Source organism: Geotrypetes seraphini, chromosome 8 (assembly GCF_902459505.1).
Source record: "Geotrypetes seraphini chromosome 8, aGeoSer1.1, whole genome shotgun sequence".
Lineage (NCBI taxonomy): Eukaryota > Metazoa > Chordata > Amphibia > Gymnophiona > Dermophiidae > Geotrypetes > Geotrypetes seraphini.
The window spans coordinates 3,819,796-3,836,388 of record NC_047091.1 but is presented as its reverse complement, the minus strand read 5'-3'; the positions used below and the strand labels follow the sequence as shown (position 1 = coordinate 3,836,388).

The 16,593-nt window shown below is 40.4% G+C and overlaps 1 protein-coding gene across 2 annotated transcripts in view; it reads right to left on the bottom strand.

Moving 5' to 3' along the window:
- The window catches only part of SYMPK (symplekin), a 133,830-nt gene that overhangs the window by 100,921 nt on the left and 16,316 nt on the right, over positions 1-16,593 (bottom strand). Inside the window, exons 3-6 of one of the 2 annotated variants that reach the window (XM_033956439.1) lie at positions 9,020-9,402; positions 7,765-7,891; positions 5,734-5,983; positions 3,154-3,324 (exon numbers count right to left, since the gene is read on the bottom strand). In XM_033956439.1, coding sequence (XP_033812330.1) covers positions 3,154-3,324; positions 5,734-5,983; positions 7,765-7,845 — 502 coding nt within the window. In that variant the 5' untranslated portion in view covers positions 7,846-7,891; positions 9,020-9,402. The remainder of the gene's footprint in view (positions 1-3,153; positions 3,325-5,733; positions 5,984-7,764; positions 7,892-9,019; positions 9,403-16,593) is intronic. The other variant, XM_033956438.1, reaches the window with a different exon arrangement.

Below are 16,593 nucleotides of genomic sequence, written 5' to 3'. Positions count from 1 at the left end.
CAAAAAGAAAAGAAGAGACTTCAAATAATTCAAAACACTGCAATAAAACTCATTCACAAAGCAAAAAAATATGATCACGTAACACCACTATTGATCAAATCCCATTGGCTGCCTATTAATCATCGAATTACTTTTAAAATAGCATTTTTAGTTTTCAAAGTGCTGTTATTTAATGAACCACAGTTCATATCCAGAATGATTACTCCTCCTCCTCCTCCTCGATCTCTCCGATCGTCATCCCAAGATCTATTATCAGTCCCGTCTTTAAAAATAGTGGGTACAAGGAGAAATGAAATGTTTTCTGTTTTAGCTCCTCAAACTTGGAACACTCTGCCACTCTTTATTAGAAAGGAAAAAGATCTCATCTCTTTTAAAAAACTTTTAAAAACTTTTTTATATAATGATGCTTTTATTAACTAATCATCCAAGCCTATGATTACTTTTATATACCAACTTTTTTTTTTTTTTTTCTTTTCTTCTTTCTATTTCTTTTCCTTTTTTATTCTTTTTTCCTTCCCTTATGTTATTACCCCTTTTATGTTTTTTCCAGACTGAGATAATTGTAACTTTTCCCCCTTCTTCCTTGTGTATCCTGTTTGTCACTAAACTACGTTCATAAAGAAACCTTATGTGTTTTAATATTGTTTGTTTTTTAAACTAATGCTTTTTAAAATTTGTTTTAAGTCTGTTTGTTCTCCCATAAGCTGTTTTTATATTGTGCATCGCTTAGAATATTTTATATAGGCGATTTATCAAATAAACTTGAACTTGAACAGCCGTAAATAAACGCAGAACCGTGGGATTGTCCCCAGGTTCTAAAATCAATTAGGGTCTAAGGTGCCAGCATACGTTTCTGGGCCCCCAGCCACAGGAAAAACAGTATGCAAACAGGTCTCCTAAAACCTGAGCAGCAGCAGACTGTGAAATAGATGCATCCTGGAAGACTATGCATTGATAAGGCAAGACCGGCTCGCAGTAGGATTGCGCAGATGGAGTACAGCTCTCCTGAAAGGCTTTCCACAATAATTTAAGAAATTCAGAGAAGAAAACTATAGCAGGGAGCAAAGAGTCACCCTGAGATAACTCTACCTTCTGCTGCTTGGGTTAAGGGGCATCTGCATCCTTTCACATGGAACGGTCATTATATCCAGGCCCTGAAAATAGAAAAAGCCGCCCTTTTGTCAGCTCAACATGATCAGAAGTTAAGCTGGCTGCTCCCACCGCTCCGGTCCGTGTGTCTTGGCATCTTGTACAAAGATGCTCATGAGACACAGAATTTGCACAATCTTGGCATGAATTTGGGGTTGCAGAGCCCAATGACTCCATCCCAACTATATTTGAGGCAAAAAATTAAGTTTTGAAAGTGCAGGGAACTTTTGGGGAAAAAAATGTATTTATTTATTTTTCATTAAAAAAATTATATAACCGCATAAAAACTATGCGTGGCCACTGGCAAAATTTTCACGCTTAAAAACACTAAATAACTAACTTCCCAAAGTCAATAAACAGCGAATTTAGGATTTATCAGGAGGGGGAACATGTAGAAACACCTCACAGGCTGTAACAGCCTTTCCCTACCCCTATGCTGGCAATGTGACGATAAGGACCTTATTTCTTTTAAAAAATCTTTAAAAACTTATCTTTTTAAAGACGCTTTTAATATTTAAACTTTAGACATGATGTAATGTTTTATGCTTTTAACTCTCTCCCTTCCTTTTGTTTTATCCTTTTTTGTTTATTCCCTCTAAGAAAGAATTGTAACTTTCCCCTCTTTTCCTCCCCGATTCATGTTTGTTTGAATTGTAAGATTCATGTTACTTCGTTAGTTTTTTTGTTGTAACTTAGTTTCTCTTTTATATGATTGTACATCGCTTAGCAAATTGAATAAGCGATTAATCAAATATCAATAAAAACTTGAATAAGCGATTAATCAAATATCAATAAAAACTTGAAACTTAAAAACTTGATCTCTGTACAGTAGCTGGAGTGAGAAGAAATGACTGCCTCATGCTGTGTCCATTTCTTCAATGCTCATCTCTGAGCTGCCATCCAGACATGGTGTCTGACCATACCTCCATCCCTGTGGACCAATAGATGCGCTACAGAAAGGGGGAGGCGTAAAAATGCAGCCGGCACCCTGAGAGATACCACTGAGCCTCCTACAGGTGCCTTATAGTCTGCGCTCAAACCCCTATAAGCAGTAGGTGAGGGGGGGAAGCAGGAATGGTACCGAGCTCCAAAAATACATGTGCAGGCTGTCTACCAGGTACCACCAGGATTGGCCAGTCAGCTGCAGACCGCAGTCTGCTTCTTCTCTACACAGGCAGAGACAGTACTGAAATTGGAAAGCTCTGAGCATTTAAACATAAAAAATATTTGAAAAAACACCAGAAACACTCCTTCAGGCTCGCATGTAAAAGGAAAAAACTGCAGATGGCAATAGAGTTCCCAGTAAAGTAGGAGGATCACAGAAAAAATCCAGAGTGGATTCCTTCTGCATATGGCTCGTGGCCATGGGGAGATAACCCACTTGTCCAGAATGACACGTCTATTACACTGGAAAGTATGGCACGTGAGAAAGAAGGAAATGACATTATTCCTAGTCTGTATGTTCAAAAGCATATAAATACTGGCCTTAACACATCTCAATTCATGTTTCAGCAGTTTCCTACTGAGTAGTCAAAGGCTGGGGGTACACTCCAAACTAAAGCAGCTATCCTTTCTCTTTGCTTTTCAGAAACAACTGGTAGGCCAGCTTCTGATATAAAAAGAGAAGAGAACGAGGAGTAGGAGACACATGGAGACTCATTTTCAAAGCACTTAAATTACCATAGGTTTCTATGGTACTATGTGTATCTGTTTCTATGGTACTATGTGTATCTGTTTCTATGGTACTATGTGTATCTAAGTGCTTTGAAAATGAGCTCCTTAATCTTGTATTGGCATGGCAATTATCGATTCTGGTTCAGAATCATAACCTCTTTTTCCTGGTTTCTGCATGGTAGCTTTATAAGTACAAGCCATAATCTTTTGCCTTCCATATAGGACAGACAATTGTGAAAGCCACTCCTCAAGATCATTAACATTCTTACAACCCAAATAAAAATCAGGTCTGCCTTATAACTAGCATAGAACTACATGGGCGCTACGTACCATGCAGTGTCTCATAAGCCTGGATGACCTCTGACATAAACATGGGTCTCTGCCGTGCAATGGTCGCCAAGGATCCCAGTGCTGCTGTAAGGTTGATGCTAGAAATGGCAGGGTGAACCATGAACTTCAGTAGTTGTTCCAGAGCAGCTTTGCCATACTCACACAGGATGTCTATAAAACAACACAAAGCACAAGATTTATGCAAATGAAATCACAGGCTAAATACATACTGTAAAAACAGTGCCACTGGTTCAGAGGAGTGCCTCCTCACACAATACTGGGGCTAATAAAGTTTTTCTCCGGAAACGCACTTGCATAATGCCAAAACGCCGCCAGCACTCATCGAGAGCCCCCAAATGCAATTTTTGCGGAAACTGAGGCAGAAGGCTCAAGGAGGGTCTCCTCTGAGGCGAAAGGCACTGCTTCCATGCAAATTTAGCCACTCCCCCCACGGGCCGCAGCACACATGGAATGCGGCTGCGCTACCTACAGCCATCTGCAGCAAACAAGGCATGAAAGTAAATCATTCCAGCCTGGGAAGGCCATCTATGAAGTTTGGAGAAATAATGAAGCTTTTAATTATAAAAAATATTAATTTATTCAAATTGGCAGTCAGAGATGCATAAAACCCACTGGTCCTGGAATAAAGTGGGATTGTACAAGAACAATATATTGGGCCCTAAGCAAATATATTTTTATGGGCCACTATTTATTCCTTCCATCTCTTTGCCTTGGATCTCTACTGCTTAGTAGCAAAATTCAGGTTTGGTAGATCCCTTGTTAACTTTGAGCACTAGGTATGTGCCTAATTTGCTTATACATTAATCTTGCCCTACTCTTAGTACCATCCTGCAACACTGGATCAGTACTTGCAAAGAGGGAAGAGTCTCCCTTAACATACACCAAAATATTGGGTCAATACTGGCTCAAGGGGAAGAGCATTTTCATCTTAGTAGGACACTAGATCAATTCTGGTTCAGAGATTCATGTGTCTGTTATAATACCAGAATACTACTTCATAAGGGTATGGTATAGCTCAGGGGTGCCCAAAAGGTCGATTGCGATCGACCAGTAGATCGCATAGGCGATCACAAGTTGATTGCGACTCACGTTGCCTTTGCATTCTGTTCTCCCTGCTTCCCCAGTGCCAGGCCAGGCACGTACAAGCGCCGGGCCCACAACTTCCCCCCCCCCCACTCCCTGACTTCGGAGAGGAAGTTCTGGGCCAGCCAATCGCTGCCTTGCTGGCCCGAAACTTCCTCTCTGACATCAGAATTGCCGGGGGGGGGGGGGAAACTGTGGGTCTGGCACTTGTACGCACCTAGTCTGGTGTCGGGAAGCAGGGAGAAGTCGGTGGCAGTAGCTTGGGGGGGCAGGGAGAGAAAGAAAGATAGAAAGAAAGAAAGGGGGACAGAGAAAGAAAGAGAGAGAGGGGGAAAATTTGGGGTTGGATAGTACTGCATTATATGGAAGAGGGAGGAAGGGAAGGAAAGGAAAGGAAAAGTTGGACCTATGGAGGGACAGAGAGAGATGTTGGTTGGGGAATGAGATGAGGTCTGGAGGCAGAAAGAAAGAAATATTGGATTTACAGTCAGAAGAAGGAAGTGCAACCAGAGACTCATGAAATCACCAGACAGCAAAGGTAGGAAAAATGATTTTATTTTAAATTTAGTGATCTAAATGTGTCCAAATTTATAATCTGCCGTCTATATTTTGCACTATGGAGCAGTTTTTAGTGCAGAAAGCCTATGAGCGTTGGGGTATTCAGAGCAGCTCCCTGTGCTAAAAATCGCTATCGCGGTTTAGTAAAAGGGAAGGGGATATATTTGTCTATTTTTGTATAGTTGTTACTGAGGTGACATTGCATATTTTACAGTCATCTGCCTTGACCTCTTTGAAAAAAACCTGCATATAAATGATAATTAACATTTTCTCTGCGTACCGTGTGCTTTCTGGTTTTTTTAAAATTTTATTGTTGTTAGATTATTTTGACTTGGCCATTTTAAAAGTAGCTCACAAACCAAGAAAGTGTGGGCTCCCCTAGTATAGATATTTATTTGATATACCACTCTTTCTGTAGTACAAGCAAAGAGGTTTATTTTATTACCGTATTTCCCCATATATAGGCCACCCTATGTTTAGGCCACAGGAAATGCCGATTTAAGTTTTAAAACTCTTAGATAAGTTGCCCCATGTTACTAGCCACAGCTTATCTAAGAGTTTTAAAACTTAAATCAGCCTAAACAATGGGGCGACCATCATCTCCCTCACTGCCTTCTTCCAATCATGCTGTGCAGGGCAGGAGCGATGTTTGCGATCTCAAGCCTCACCCCCGCCCCTTCCTGATCGATTGGAAGAAGGCAGCCGGTAGCCGTCCACGAGGTATTTACCTGCAAGGGAGATGATGTATAGGCTGTCCCATTTAAACAAGCCGCACCCACTAGGCCAGTTTGCAAAACCCATGTATAGGTCACATCCCATATATGGGGAAATACGGTATATGCAGGAATTTTTTTTCTCTGTCCCTAATGGGCTCACAATCTAAATGTCACTTAGAATCATACTGGATTAAGTACCTACCATATTTGATGTAGGGGTGATCTTTGGGGACGCGGTCTAGGCTTATATCATTCTCCTGACGCTTTGGTACATCAGAGTCGGGCATGCGGGGGGATAGCGTAATAATCAGGCTCTCTATAAATTTGATGGCATGAGTGCGGATACCATCATTGTCTGAATCCAGCAATTGATTGATGTCATTCACCATGTCAGACACCATCTCCCAACAAGAATCCTGCTTGTCGTTGATGACTCTGGACCTCACCATCCACTATAAAACACAACCACAAGCTCCCATGTAAAAATAGCAAAACAATACACCATGAGCTCATTTGCACAGTTTCATATCAACAGTAAGGGTTGATTTAACAAAGCTTGACAACATTAAAATTCAATTACTCTGGACCAAATGTACGAAGAGTCAGACATTAATTTAAGAAAGATTAGGTTTCTTACCTCTGCTAATCTTCTTTCTTGTAAATCTCCTCTGTAGTCTGCACGGTAGGGTTATCAATCCCTTCCAGCCTTGAATATTGGCAGAATGAATGACTCAATAAGATGGAACTCGAGACTAACTTGGGAAGGAACTTAGGATGTGGGCAAAGAATGACCTGGTTATAATGAAATCTCATATAACGTGAATCAGCTACTAGGACCTGAGCTCACTAATTCTGTGAGCTGAAGTGACTGCCACCAAAAACAGCACCTTCCAAGGTCAGGTACTTCAGCTTACAGATGTCCAATAGCTCAAAAGGAGCTTTCATCAGTCAGATGAAGATGACATTGAGATCCCAAGATACTGTGGAAGAATTGAGAGAGGGTTTTATTAACATTAAACCTCACACGAAGTTAACAACTAGAGGCTGTACAAAGATGGGCTTGTCTTCCACACAAGTATAATAAACACTATATTCCACACAAAACTAATGTCCAAATCAAATGGGACATATTTAAGTCATCTTCCACACAAAACCAAAAAAAGGAAAGCTCCTCTGGAAGAGAATTTCTTCATTCATGTGGAAAGGAGGTGTCTGAAAAATCCCATTGTCTGAAAGGACCTCATGGTGCTTCCTCAGACAACCAAGAGTAGTTAGAATCAGACTTACAAAAATACTCCCTTGGCGACATCTAAGTTTCTGACAACATCAAATGACTGAACCTGTGGTCAGGCTTCGGCTGGAAGCATCAAGGTACCAGAGGCCCCTGGTGATCCAAGGAAGCTTTATTCCCGAAGGGGCTAGAGACCTACACCAGTTTGGTGACATTGACGCCAATGCTCTTTGAGGCTTCATTATCGATACACTACCTGCAGGCAGTGCATGGGTTTCCAAAATAGGCTGAATTGTCTAAAATCCCAGCACTGATGCCCTCAATGCCATAGCCTCTTGCCGATCAAATCAGCATACCATCAAATCAGCATACTCCTGACTTCCTACTTGAAGGGTTGCCATCAACAAAGGCTGGTGTTCAGCTGGTGTGATCACATCCTTCAAAGACACCTGGGTCTAGCATTGAGAGTTTTCTGGAACATAGTGGCAAAACCAACCATAGTAAAATCAAATAGCTTGTTGATGCTATGTGCTCAATGCCTAAAAGAGCCCACTGGGCTGAGGAAAATAAAAGAAACTTATGAAAGTACCAAAAACCCAACTAGAGAAAATACTAATAAGTAGCATTGCGTAACTTGACATACATACTGTGATCCTAAGTATAAAAGCACAACAGCTGCACCAGAAGAGAAAACATGAATTGTATGGGATGAGCGAAGAACACATTTTCACTGTTCTGAAGAGAAACAGAAACTGAATTGGTCCCACACAACAATGGCAGGAGAAATGGCATATCCATGTGCAGTGAGTCTCTGACAAAAGCTTCTGGAAAAGACACTGGGGAAGTGCTCCTATGCTGGGCTTCACCAGTTGACATCATCCAGTAGAAGGAAGATTACATTCTATTTGTCCTTGGAGAAAGTAAAAATCAGTTAATTCATTCTAACCCCAAGTCCTATGGACAATATAAATATCCCTGGGTAGACTTCACCAAGGTTCTCACCTGCAATGCAACCTTGTAGAGTTGGGTCATGGTCAAAATCGCCTTCTTTACAACATTCACATTCTCATCCCGAAGCAGCATGTTGAGATTGGCAATCAGTTTCAACAGAAGCTCATTGTCCCTTTTGCTGTGGAGAAAAGACAAAACAGGACATCTTTACCCCCTAGCAGCATGCAGAGACAAACAACCTAAAACATTCTACCATACTGAATAAATCTAGCAATATTTACAGTGACTTGCAAAATTCTTTAAACCCTTGTACTTTTTTCACATTCTGCTTTCTAAATTCTAAATTCATTAAAGTGGGACCTGTGGTCTGACTCAGCAGAGGCGATTCTTATGTTCTTATGTGCTACATTTTTAAAGCTGTCCATACCGGGGCTCTGTGGATGACACCACCCACATGTGAGAGTATGCTGTCTGCTTGTCCTAGGATAATACTTTGTACCTCGGTGGGTATAGATCAGATAGCATAGAGGAATCTTCAACCCTGTATCCATGTCTCCACTATACATATTATCCATGCTTGGCTGTTTAATAGGTCTTTTATTATTAAGATCTTGTTGCATACTGAGCATGCTCTATTGGTACATAGTCATCGGTATACTCTATTGGTACATAGTCATCTTTTGGTAGTGTATACTATTTGTTTTAGGTTCTTACAATCTCTGCTTTTGTATTGGTGGAGATTTCTGGGTTTTGTCTTTCTATTTCCTCCAATTACTCCTGGGGTCCCTAGTGTATCCATTTTTGGTGGCAACTGGTTTAGTGTGGATTCTTGACTCAACTGGAACTATGCTGATGTTTAGTCAGTGGGAGGTATTTTATTATTTGTATGAATAGTGTAAGTCAGACTGTAGCTGTTTTGGGTGGCTCCTTCCGTTAGTCTTATTTTAGTTAAGATTATATTTACTAGTATCAGGCTTTTTATCAGTTCCCAGTTCATCTTTGAAATAATTCCATAGTCTGAAGTTGAAGAATTACAAGCTTTACGTGTACAGAATTCTTTCATGCCTTTTTTACCAGCACTACATTTACTTTTAGTGCTCCATTGATGCATTCAGTTAACAGTAGGGTTTTTTTTGTTATTGTTGCTGTTGTGTTACAACTTCTGCTCTTAAAACCGGTATTCTACTCAATCAATCATTCTAGCACACACAAATTACAATTTCTACTCATAGAACAGGGTATTCTAAGCAATCATTCTTGCACAGAGTTAGAGAAAAACATCTCTTATTTAAATTCTTTTACTCACTGTCTTCTGGGCACTTCGGTGGTGCCCGCCAGTAGTACAGGCCTGCCTGTAATATGGCCTTTAAAGGGCTGATTGAATGGTGGTGAGAGGGGCCTCGACTCTGCCGGGTGGAGGAGCTGCCAGTGGAGAGAGGAGGGATGACCTGTCGACTCCCTTCTTCCTCTCTCTGCTGGGGGCTTGAGATCGGCAATGCCCCGGAGTGGAACTTCTAGAGAAGGGGTGCCTAATATGTCAATCGCTCAGGCAACCCCAGTCGATCGCGGAGCCATGAGGGTTCCCTTCTCTTTTTTCCCCTCCTGACTGGCCCGCCTCTTGAAGAACGCCGGCCAATCAGAGTGCTGGCAGGGCGGAGTGAAGGTCGGTGGGGGATGGAGCTTAGTGCACTACAAGAGACAGAAGCACCTGTTGAGGTAAGAGCTGAGGACTTCTTAATGCTGCCCGATTCAAATAGATTTACATCGGGTGAATCGATATGATATTTTTAAAATCCCAAAAATTGGCCTCCCAATTCTGTGATTGACCCCTCCCCCCTCACCCCCTAAAGCAGGATTGGCAGCACTGCCTCTTGCTGGCTAGCTGCCATGGCTCCTGCTTTAGAGGGCGAGGAAGGAGGGTCATTCGGGAAGTCAGCTGTCATATCCGGCTTTCTCCCTGGCCTCCCGGTACTTTAGCAATTCTTGCAGGTTGCCATAGGCCTCAGAAACTGTCTTCCCTCTGCTGTGGTCCCACCCCTCCTTTGAGTTAGAGGCAGGATCGGGGCAGAGGGAAGAGAGCTCCTGAGGCCTATGGCAACCTGCAAGGATCGCTAAAAAAAAAAAAAAGTTTTCTCCAAAACGTAAAGCTATCTATTTAAAATGTAAAGCTAGCTATCCTCTTCTTAACCTCTAATTTCTTATTATGTCCTTCCCTCATTTATTGAATTACCTGTAAACTGTGTCGAGCTCTATCTTTATGGAGATGATGCAGTATACAAACTTAAGATTTAGTTTAGTTTAGTTTAGGGAGCCTTTGAACATCGCGAGCAACAAAGGGTATTCAGCGCAGCTTCCTGCACTAAAAACCGCTATTGCAGTTTAGTAAAAAGGGAGGGGGTATATTTGTCTATTTTTGTACAGTTGTTACTGAAGTGACATTGCATAAAGTCATCTGACTTGATCTCTTTGAAAAAACCCCAGAATATAAATGATAATTAACATTTTCTCTGCGTACAGTGTGCTTTTTAAAATTTTATTGTTGGTAGATCATTTTGACATGGTCATTTTAAAAGTAGCTCACAAGTCCAAGAAGTGTGGGCACCCCTGTTCTAGAGAGTCTCTTTGAGACGACCAGCAGGATAATAATGTGCCCTGAGGGGGATGCATATGCCACCTCACCCAAAGGACCACCTCTATCGTGGCTGCCATCGACCCCATGATATGGAAGTAATGCCACGCAGTAGGCGCTGGCTCAGTCAACAGGTCTGTAATTTACCCACGAAGCTTCTGTTTGTGTGCTTCTGGAAGAAAGACTAGGCCTTCTGCTGAATAAATTGAATAAGACCCCCAGATATTCAAGGGACAGTGCCAGAACTAGGCGTCTCGTTCAAAAGTTCACAATACAGACTAGACTCTGCAAAGTTTCCACAACTGCTCCTACTGTTTTTTCTCCCTCTGTTCGAGTCACTGCTTTGATGAGCCAATTGTCCAAGCACGGATGCACTTGCCAACCTACTTTGCGGAGTTGAGCGGCCACTACACCAAAGGGGAGCACTGGAAATTACTATTACTACTATTAATTATTACTAGATTGCTACCAGACGTACGCAGAACTGTACAGTCATAAAGGAGGCAGTCTCTGCTCAAAAGAGCTTACAATCTAAACAGACAAGACAAACAAGGTGCCAGGGTAGGGAGTACAGTTAAGGGGGATGGTTAATGTGCTGGCTAGAGCGCTGAGCAATGGGCAGTAAGATTATGGTTTTCAGTCTGCTTTTAATCAAGGGAAGGGACATGGACAATTAAATGTAGTTTATTCCAGGTATATGGGGTAGCTAGATGAAAGGAACGGAGTCTAGAATTAGCAGTGGAGGAGCAGCTTATCTGAGGAATGGAGTTCTCGGGGAGGCGTATAAGGAGAGATAAGATACTGAGGGGCTGTGGAACGAAGACACTTGTAGGTTAGTAATAGGAGTTTGAAATGTATGCAGAAGTGAATAGGGAGCAAGTGAAGTGATCTGAGAAGAGGGATAAGGCGAGTGTAGCAAAGTTGGCAGTAGATAAGTCGTAAAACTGAGTTTTGCACTGATTGCAGGGGGGTGATTCTCCAACACATGAAATCTCCATGAAGATTGGAATGTGAATGTAAGCTTCGGTCAAATCAAGGGCGGCAAGAAATTCTCTTGGTTCTACCGCCATGATCATGAACAGAACAGTCTCCATCCAGAGCCAAGGAACTCTCAGGACCACACTGACATGTCCAGGACATGTCTCCACTTCTCTAAGCCTTTAAGATGATAAGAATTGCCGCTGCTGGGTCAGACCAGTGGTCCATCATGCCCAGCAGTCCGCTCACGCGGCGGCCCTCTGGTCAAAGACCAGTGCCCTAACTGAGACTAGCCCTACCTGCGTATGTTCTGGTTCAGCAGGAACTTGTCTAACTTTGTCTTGAATCCCTGGAGGGTGTTTTCCCCTATGACAGACTCCAGAAGAGCATTCCAGTTTTCCACCACTCTCTGGGTGAAGAAGAACTTCCTTACATTTGTACGGAATCTATCCCCTTTCAACTTTAGAGAGTGCCCTCTTGTTCTCCCCACCTTGGAGAGGGTGAACAACCTGTCCTTAGTACCTTGAATGTTTCGATCTTGTCCCCTCTCAATCTCCTCTGCTCAAGGGAGAAGAAGCCCAGTTTCTCTAGTCTTTTCACTGTACGGCAACTCCTCCAGCCCCTTAACCATCTTAGTCGCTCTTCTTTGGACCCTTTCGAGTAGTACCGTGTCCTTCTTCATGTACGGTGACCAGTGATGGACATAGTACTCCAGGTGAGGACACACCATGGCCCGGTACAGCGGTATGATAACCTTTATCATTCCTAGCATTCTGTTCGCTCTTTTCGCCGCCGCCGCACATTGCATGGATGTCTTCATTGACTTATCGATCAGAACTCCTAAGTCTCTTTCCTGGGAAGTCTCTCCAAGTACCGTCCCGGACATCCTGTATTCTTGCATGAGATTTTTGTTACCGACATGCATCACTTTACACTTATCCACATTGAACCTCATCTGCCATGTTGATGTCCATTCCTCGAGCCTGATTATGTTACGTTGCAGATCTTTGCAATCCCCCTGCGTCTTAACTACTCTGAATAACATCATATCATCTGCAAATTTAATTGCCTCACTCGTCGCACCTATGTCCAGATCGTTTATAAAGATGTTGAAGAGCACGGGTCCAAGCATCGAGCCCTGTGGCACCCCACTGGTGACGCTCTTCCAGTCCGAGTAATGCCCATTTATCCCCACTCTCTGTTTCCTATGCTCCAGCCAGTTTTTTATCCACTGAGTATTTCACCCTCGATTCCATGACTCGCAATTTTCTGAATAGTCGTTCATGTCGAATGCCTTCTGGAAATCCAGATATACAATGTCGACCAGGTCATTCTTGTCTATCTGCTTGTTTACTCCCTCAAAGAAGTGCAGCAAGTTTGTCAAACAAGATCGCCTTTGCTGAAATCGTGCTGGCTGGCCCTCATCATACCGTGTCCGTCAAGGTGATCAATGATGCGGTCCTTTATCAGCGCCTCTATCATTTTTCCCAGTACCGATGTCAGACTCACCGGTCTGTAGTTTCCCGGGTCTCTCCTCGAACCTTTTTTGAAGATCGGCGTAACATTTGCCACCTTCTAGTCCTCTTGAATCTTTCCCGATTTGATCGACTGATTGGCTATTAGCTGAAGCAGTTCAGCTATAGTCCCTTTCAGTTCCTTGATGACCCTCGGATGGATACCATCTGGTCCCGGGGATTTATCGCTCTTAAGCCTATCAATCTGCCTGCATACCTCTTCTAGACTGACCGTTAACCCTGTCAGTTTCCCATTTTCGCTTCCAGCATATAGCCTGATGGGTTCTGGTATGTTGTGTATATTCTCTTCAGTAAATACAGACGCAAAAAATGTGTTCAGTCTGTTGGCGATTGCATTGTCCTCTTTTAGCGCTCCCTTTATTCTTTGGTCATCCAACGGTCCCACCGCTTTCTTCACAGGTCATTTCTCTTTAATATATCGAAAGAACGGCTTGAAGTTTTTCGCCTCCTTGGCTATTTTTTCAGCGTAATCTCTTTTGGCCCCTTTTACCGCCTTATGGACACGACAAAGTAGATTGAGTTGATTCTAGAACTTTGCAGCGCACTAAGATGGCTGGGTAGAGGATTAGCTCTGTTGTGACAGGCAAATTTTATTAAGATTTTGGCAGTTAAAATTAAAGAAAAGTGAAGGAAAAGAGAGAATCGAAGTAAGAAATGGCTTCGGGTAAAACTAGTAAAAGTAATCCGGTGAATTCAGGAGCAGGAAGTAAAAAAAGAACAAAAATGGATTCGGTATCCCCGACAGCGGTCCCGTTGCCTCAGGAAGAAATTGATAACAGTGATTTGATGAATGAACTTCAGAAAATTAAATAAATAGTAAGTGATAACGCTAAAAATATAAAAGTTGTGAAGGAGGAAATAGAGAGTCTGACAAATAGAATGCAGGCAGTTGAATTCAAAATTGAGCAGTTAGAAAAGCATGCTGAGAAATCTGAGGCAGAGATGCTGGTGTGTAAAAAAGATCACAGAGAAATAGAGGCGTTGAAAAAAGATTTTAAAGACTTATCAAATCGTGAAAGAAGGAATAATTTGTGTCTGATTGGGATACCTGAGGGGATTGAGCAGAATGATCCTATTCAATTTGTGACTAATTTTATCCCAAAGATCTTGCCATTTAAAAGTTCTTTTCCTTTGGAGATAGAAAGAGCACATCGGATACCGATGAAAAGATCAAATAGTCAGAAGGGTCCCCGTCCACTAATCTTTAAGCTGCTAAGACATCAGCAGGTGGTAGAGATTATAAAGCTGGCTAAAACAAACAAGGATCTTAAATGCCAGGATTCTAAGATCTTTATAGTACCTGACTTTGCAAAAGCTACAGCCTACAAAAGAAAACAGCTTTTGGATTTAAGACCTAAACTGAGAGCAATGGGAGCAAGATATGGATTGATATACCCTGCTATTATGAGGGTAACTTATGATAATAAAACTTATAATTTTGAAGAAGCAGGCAAATTACAGGAATTTCTAGATCAATATAATTTGCCTATGGTTTCATGAAAGTATTTAGAAAATGTAATAAATAATATACTTAGATTATTTTTGGTTTATATTTTTGAGTGAAAATTGAAAGATATTTTATAAAGAAGGAAAAAGTGGAAAAAAAAAATAGAAAAGGAGAAAAATATTTTCTAGAAAATTGTTGCAGTTAGGTTTAAGGGGGATCAACATTTCAAACAAGATTTAAAGAATAGAAATGAAAAATTTTAAAGAGACAATAAGAAAAGAAGAAAAGAAGATTTTGACAAGGTAAGAAGAGGGATGGAGCATATAGGAAGTGAAGAAAATATGAGGAACAATTATAAGATTTGGATGGTTTCTTAATGTGAATTTATAATTTGCATTTGAGCGTGACAGAGATAATAATATGAGGACACATAAATGCTGCATTGGAGAAATGTGGGAACTTAAAATATAATAAGATGAAAAATACAAAAGACTATTGATGTAAAGAGAAGAAGATGTGAAGATGGACTGATGAAAATGACTTGAGCATTATTTAGATTTACAATTTGCATCTGAAATTGACTGAGATATAAGGATGATGTTGCAAAAATACTTTATTGGAGAAAGATGAAATAGCAATCTGCAAGAAGATGGAATAAGAGACTGAAACAGCAGGAAGAAGATGTACAAGTGTTACAGTTGTGCAGAATGGAGAATAGACTGTAATAGATTGAAAATGCAATGAAAATTAATGAGAGTTTTAAAAAATATGAGGTCTGCTAGGTTGAAATGTTTGATCCTTCTTTTGATGTAAGGTTAAAAAAAAAAAAAGAATATTATAGGATGGAGTGATGTATGTTCCATTGAAGTTGAGAGAAACTTAGGTTAGACAAAAAAAAAAATAAAAATAAAAAATAATAATATTAATCTTGGGGGGGGGGGTATATATTGTAAGAAATGGTTTCCGAAATATTGGGTATATCCTTTTATAAATATATTAGAGGTATAGGATGGAAGAATGTTTGGAAATTTGAATGAGGGGGGAAGTATATAATAAAGAATTATAGTAAATATGGGTATTTAGGGTATTGAAGAATGGATTGACTGCAGGAGAATTTAGTGTTGGTTGTTTGAAAGATTAGAGAAAGAAAAATGAGTATGTTATTGCCTGTGGGGAGTTTATTTTTTGCTCAGTAATATGTGCGTTTCGAAGTTTGCATTTGTGTTAGGGGAGGGAGAAGAGGGGAGGGGGGGAGACTCATATATTGGTTTAAGGAAAAATAAAAAATATATATTTTATGTTTGAGTGGATTATATATGTATTTTATATTTTATTTGTAAAATGGGTTTTAAAATTTTTTCTTTGAATGTAAATGGCCTTAATCACCCTATAAAAAGGAAAAAGGTATTGGAATATATTAAACAACAAAATATATTGGAATATATTAAACAACAACACTTATATGTTTCTTGCAAGAGACACATTTGTCTGGAACAGAGTCTATGAAACTGACAGATAAGTGGATAAAACAATGTTTATTTGCACCAGCGGTAAAAAAGAAGGCAGGAGTTGCAATATTGATTAATAAAAAATGTCCAGCAACATTTAATATGGTTAAGGCAGATCCTCAAGGAAGGTGGTTACTTGTTGACATGAGCATGGGCAGTAATACAATGGCGTTACTAAATATATATGCACCTAATTCGAATCAAAGTGAATTCTTTAAATCTCTACAACAATTAGTTTTACCACTGGCTACTACTAATTTAGTGGTGGCTGGGGATTTCAATGCTGTTATAGATCCAATAATGGATAAAAAGCCTAGTAGAATAATGAAATCAATGGGATTAGATAATTTGGTACAAGTATGTAATTTAAAAGATATATGGCGTATTCTTCATTTTAATGATCGGGAATTTACATTTTGTTCACATGTTCATCAATCGTTCTCAAGAATTGATTATATTTTTGTTTCAGATCAGATGGTACAACAAGTTATAAAAGCTGACATAGAACCAATAGTAATATCTGATCATGGTGGTATATGGATAGAAGTTAACTTAGTAGATCCAGATAATTCCAAACCTGTATGGAGGTTTGATAATACATTGCTTGCTGATTCTAAATTTTGCACAGAATTTCAAAATAAAATAAATGAATATTTTAGACTTAATGATTTAGAGGAAATTTCGATTGGAATTTTATGGGATGCTTTCAAAGCAACTGTGAGAGGACAAATTATATCATTCTGCATATAAAAAGAAACTGTTAAGAAAACAATATGTGAATTT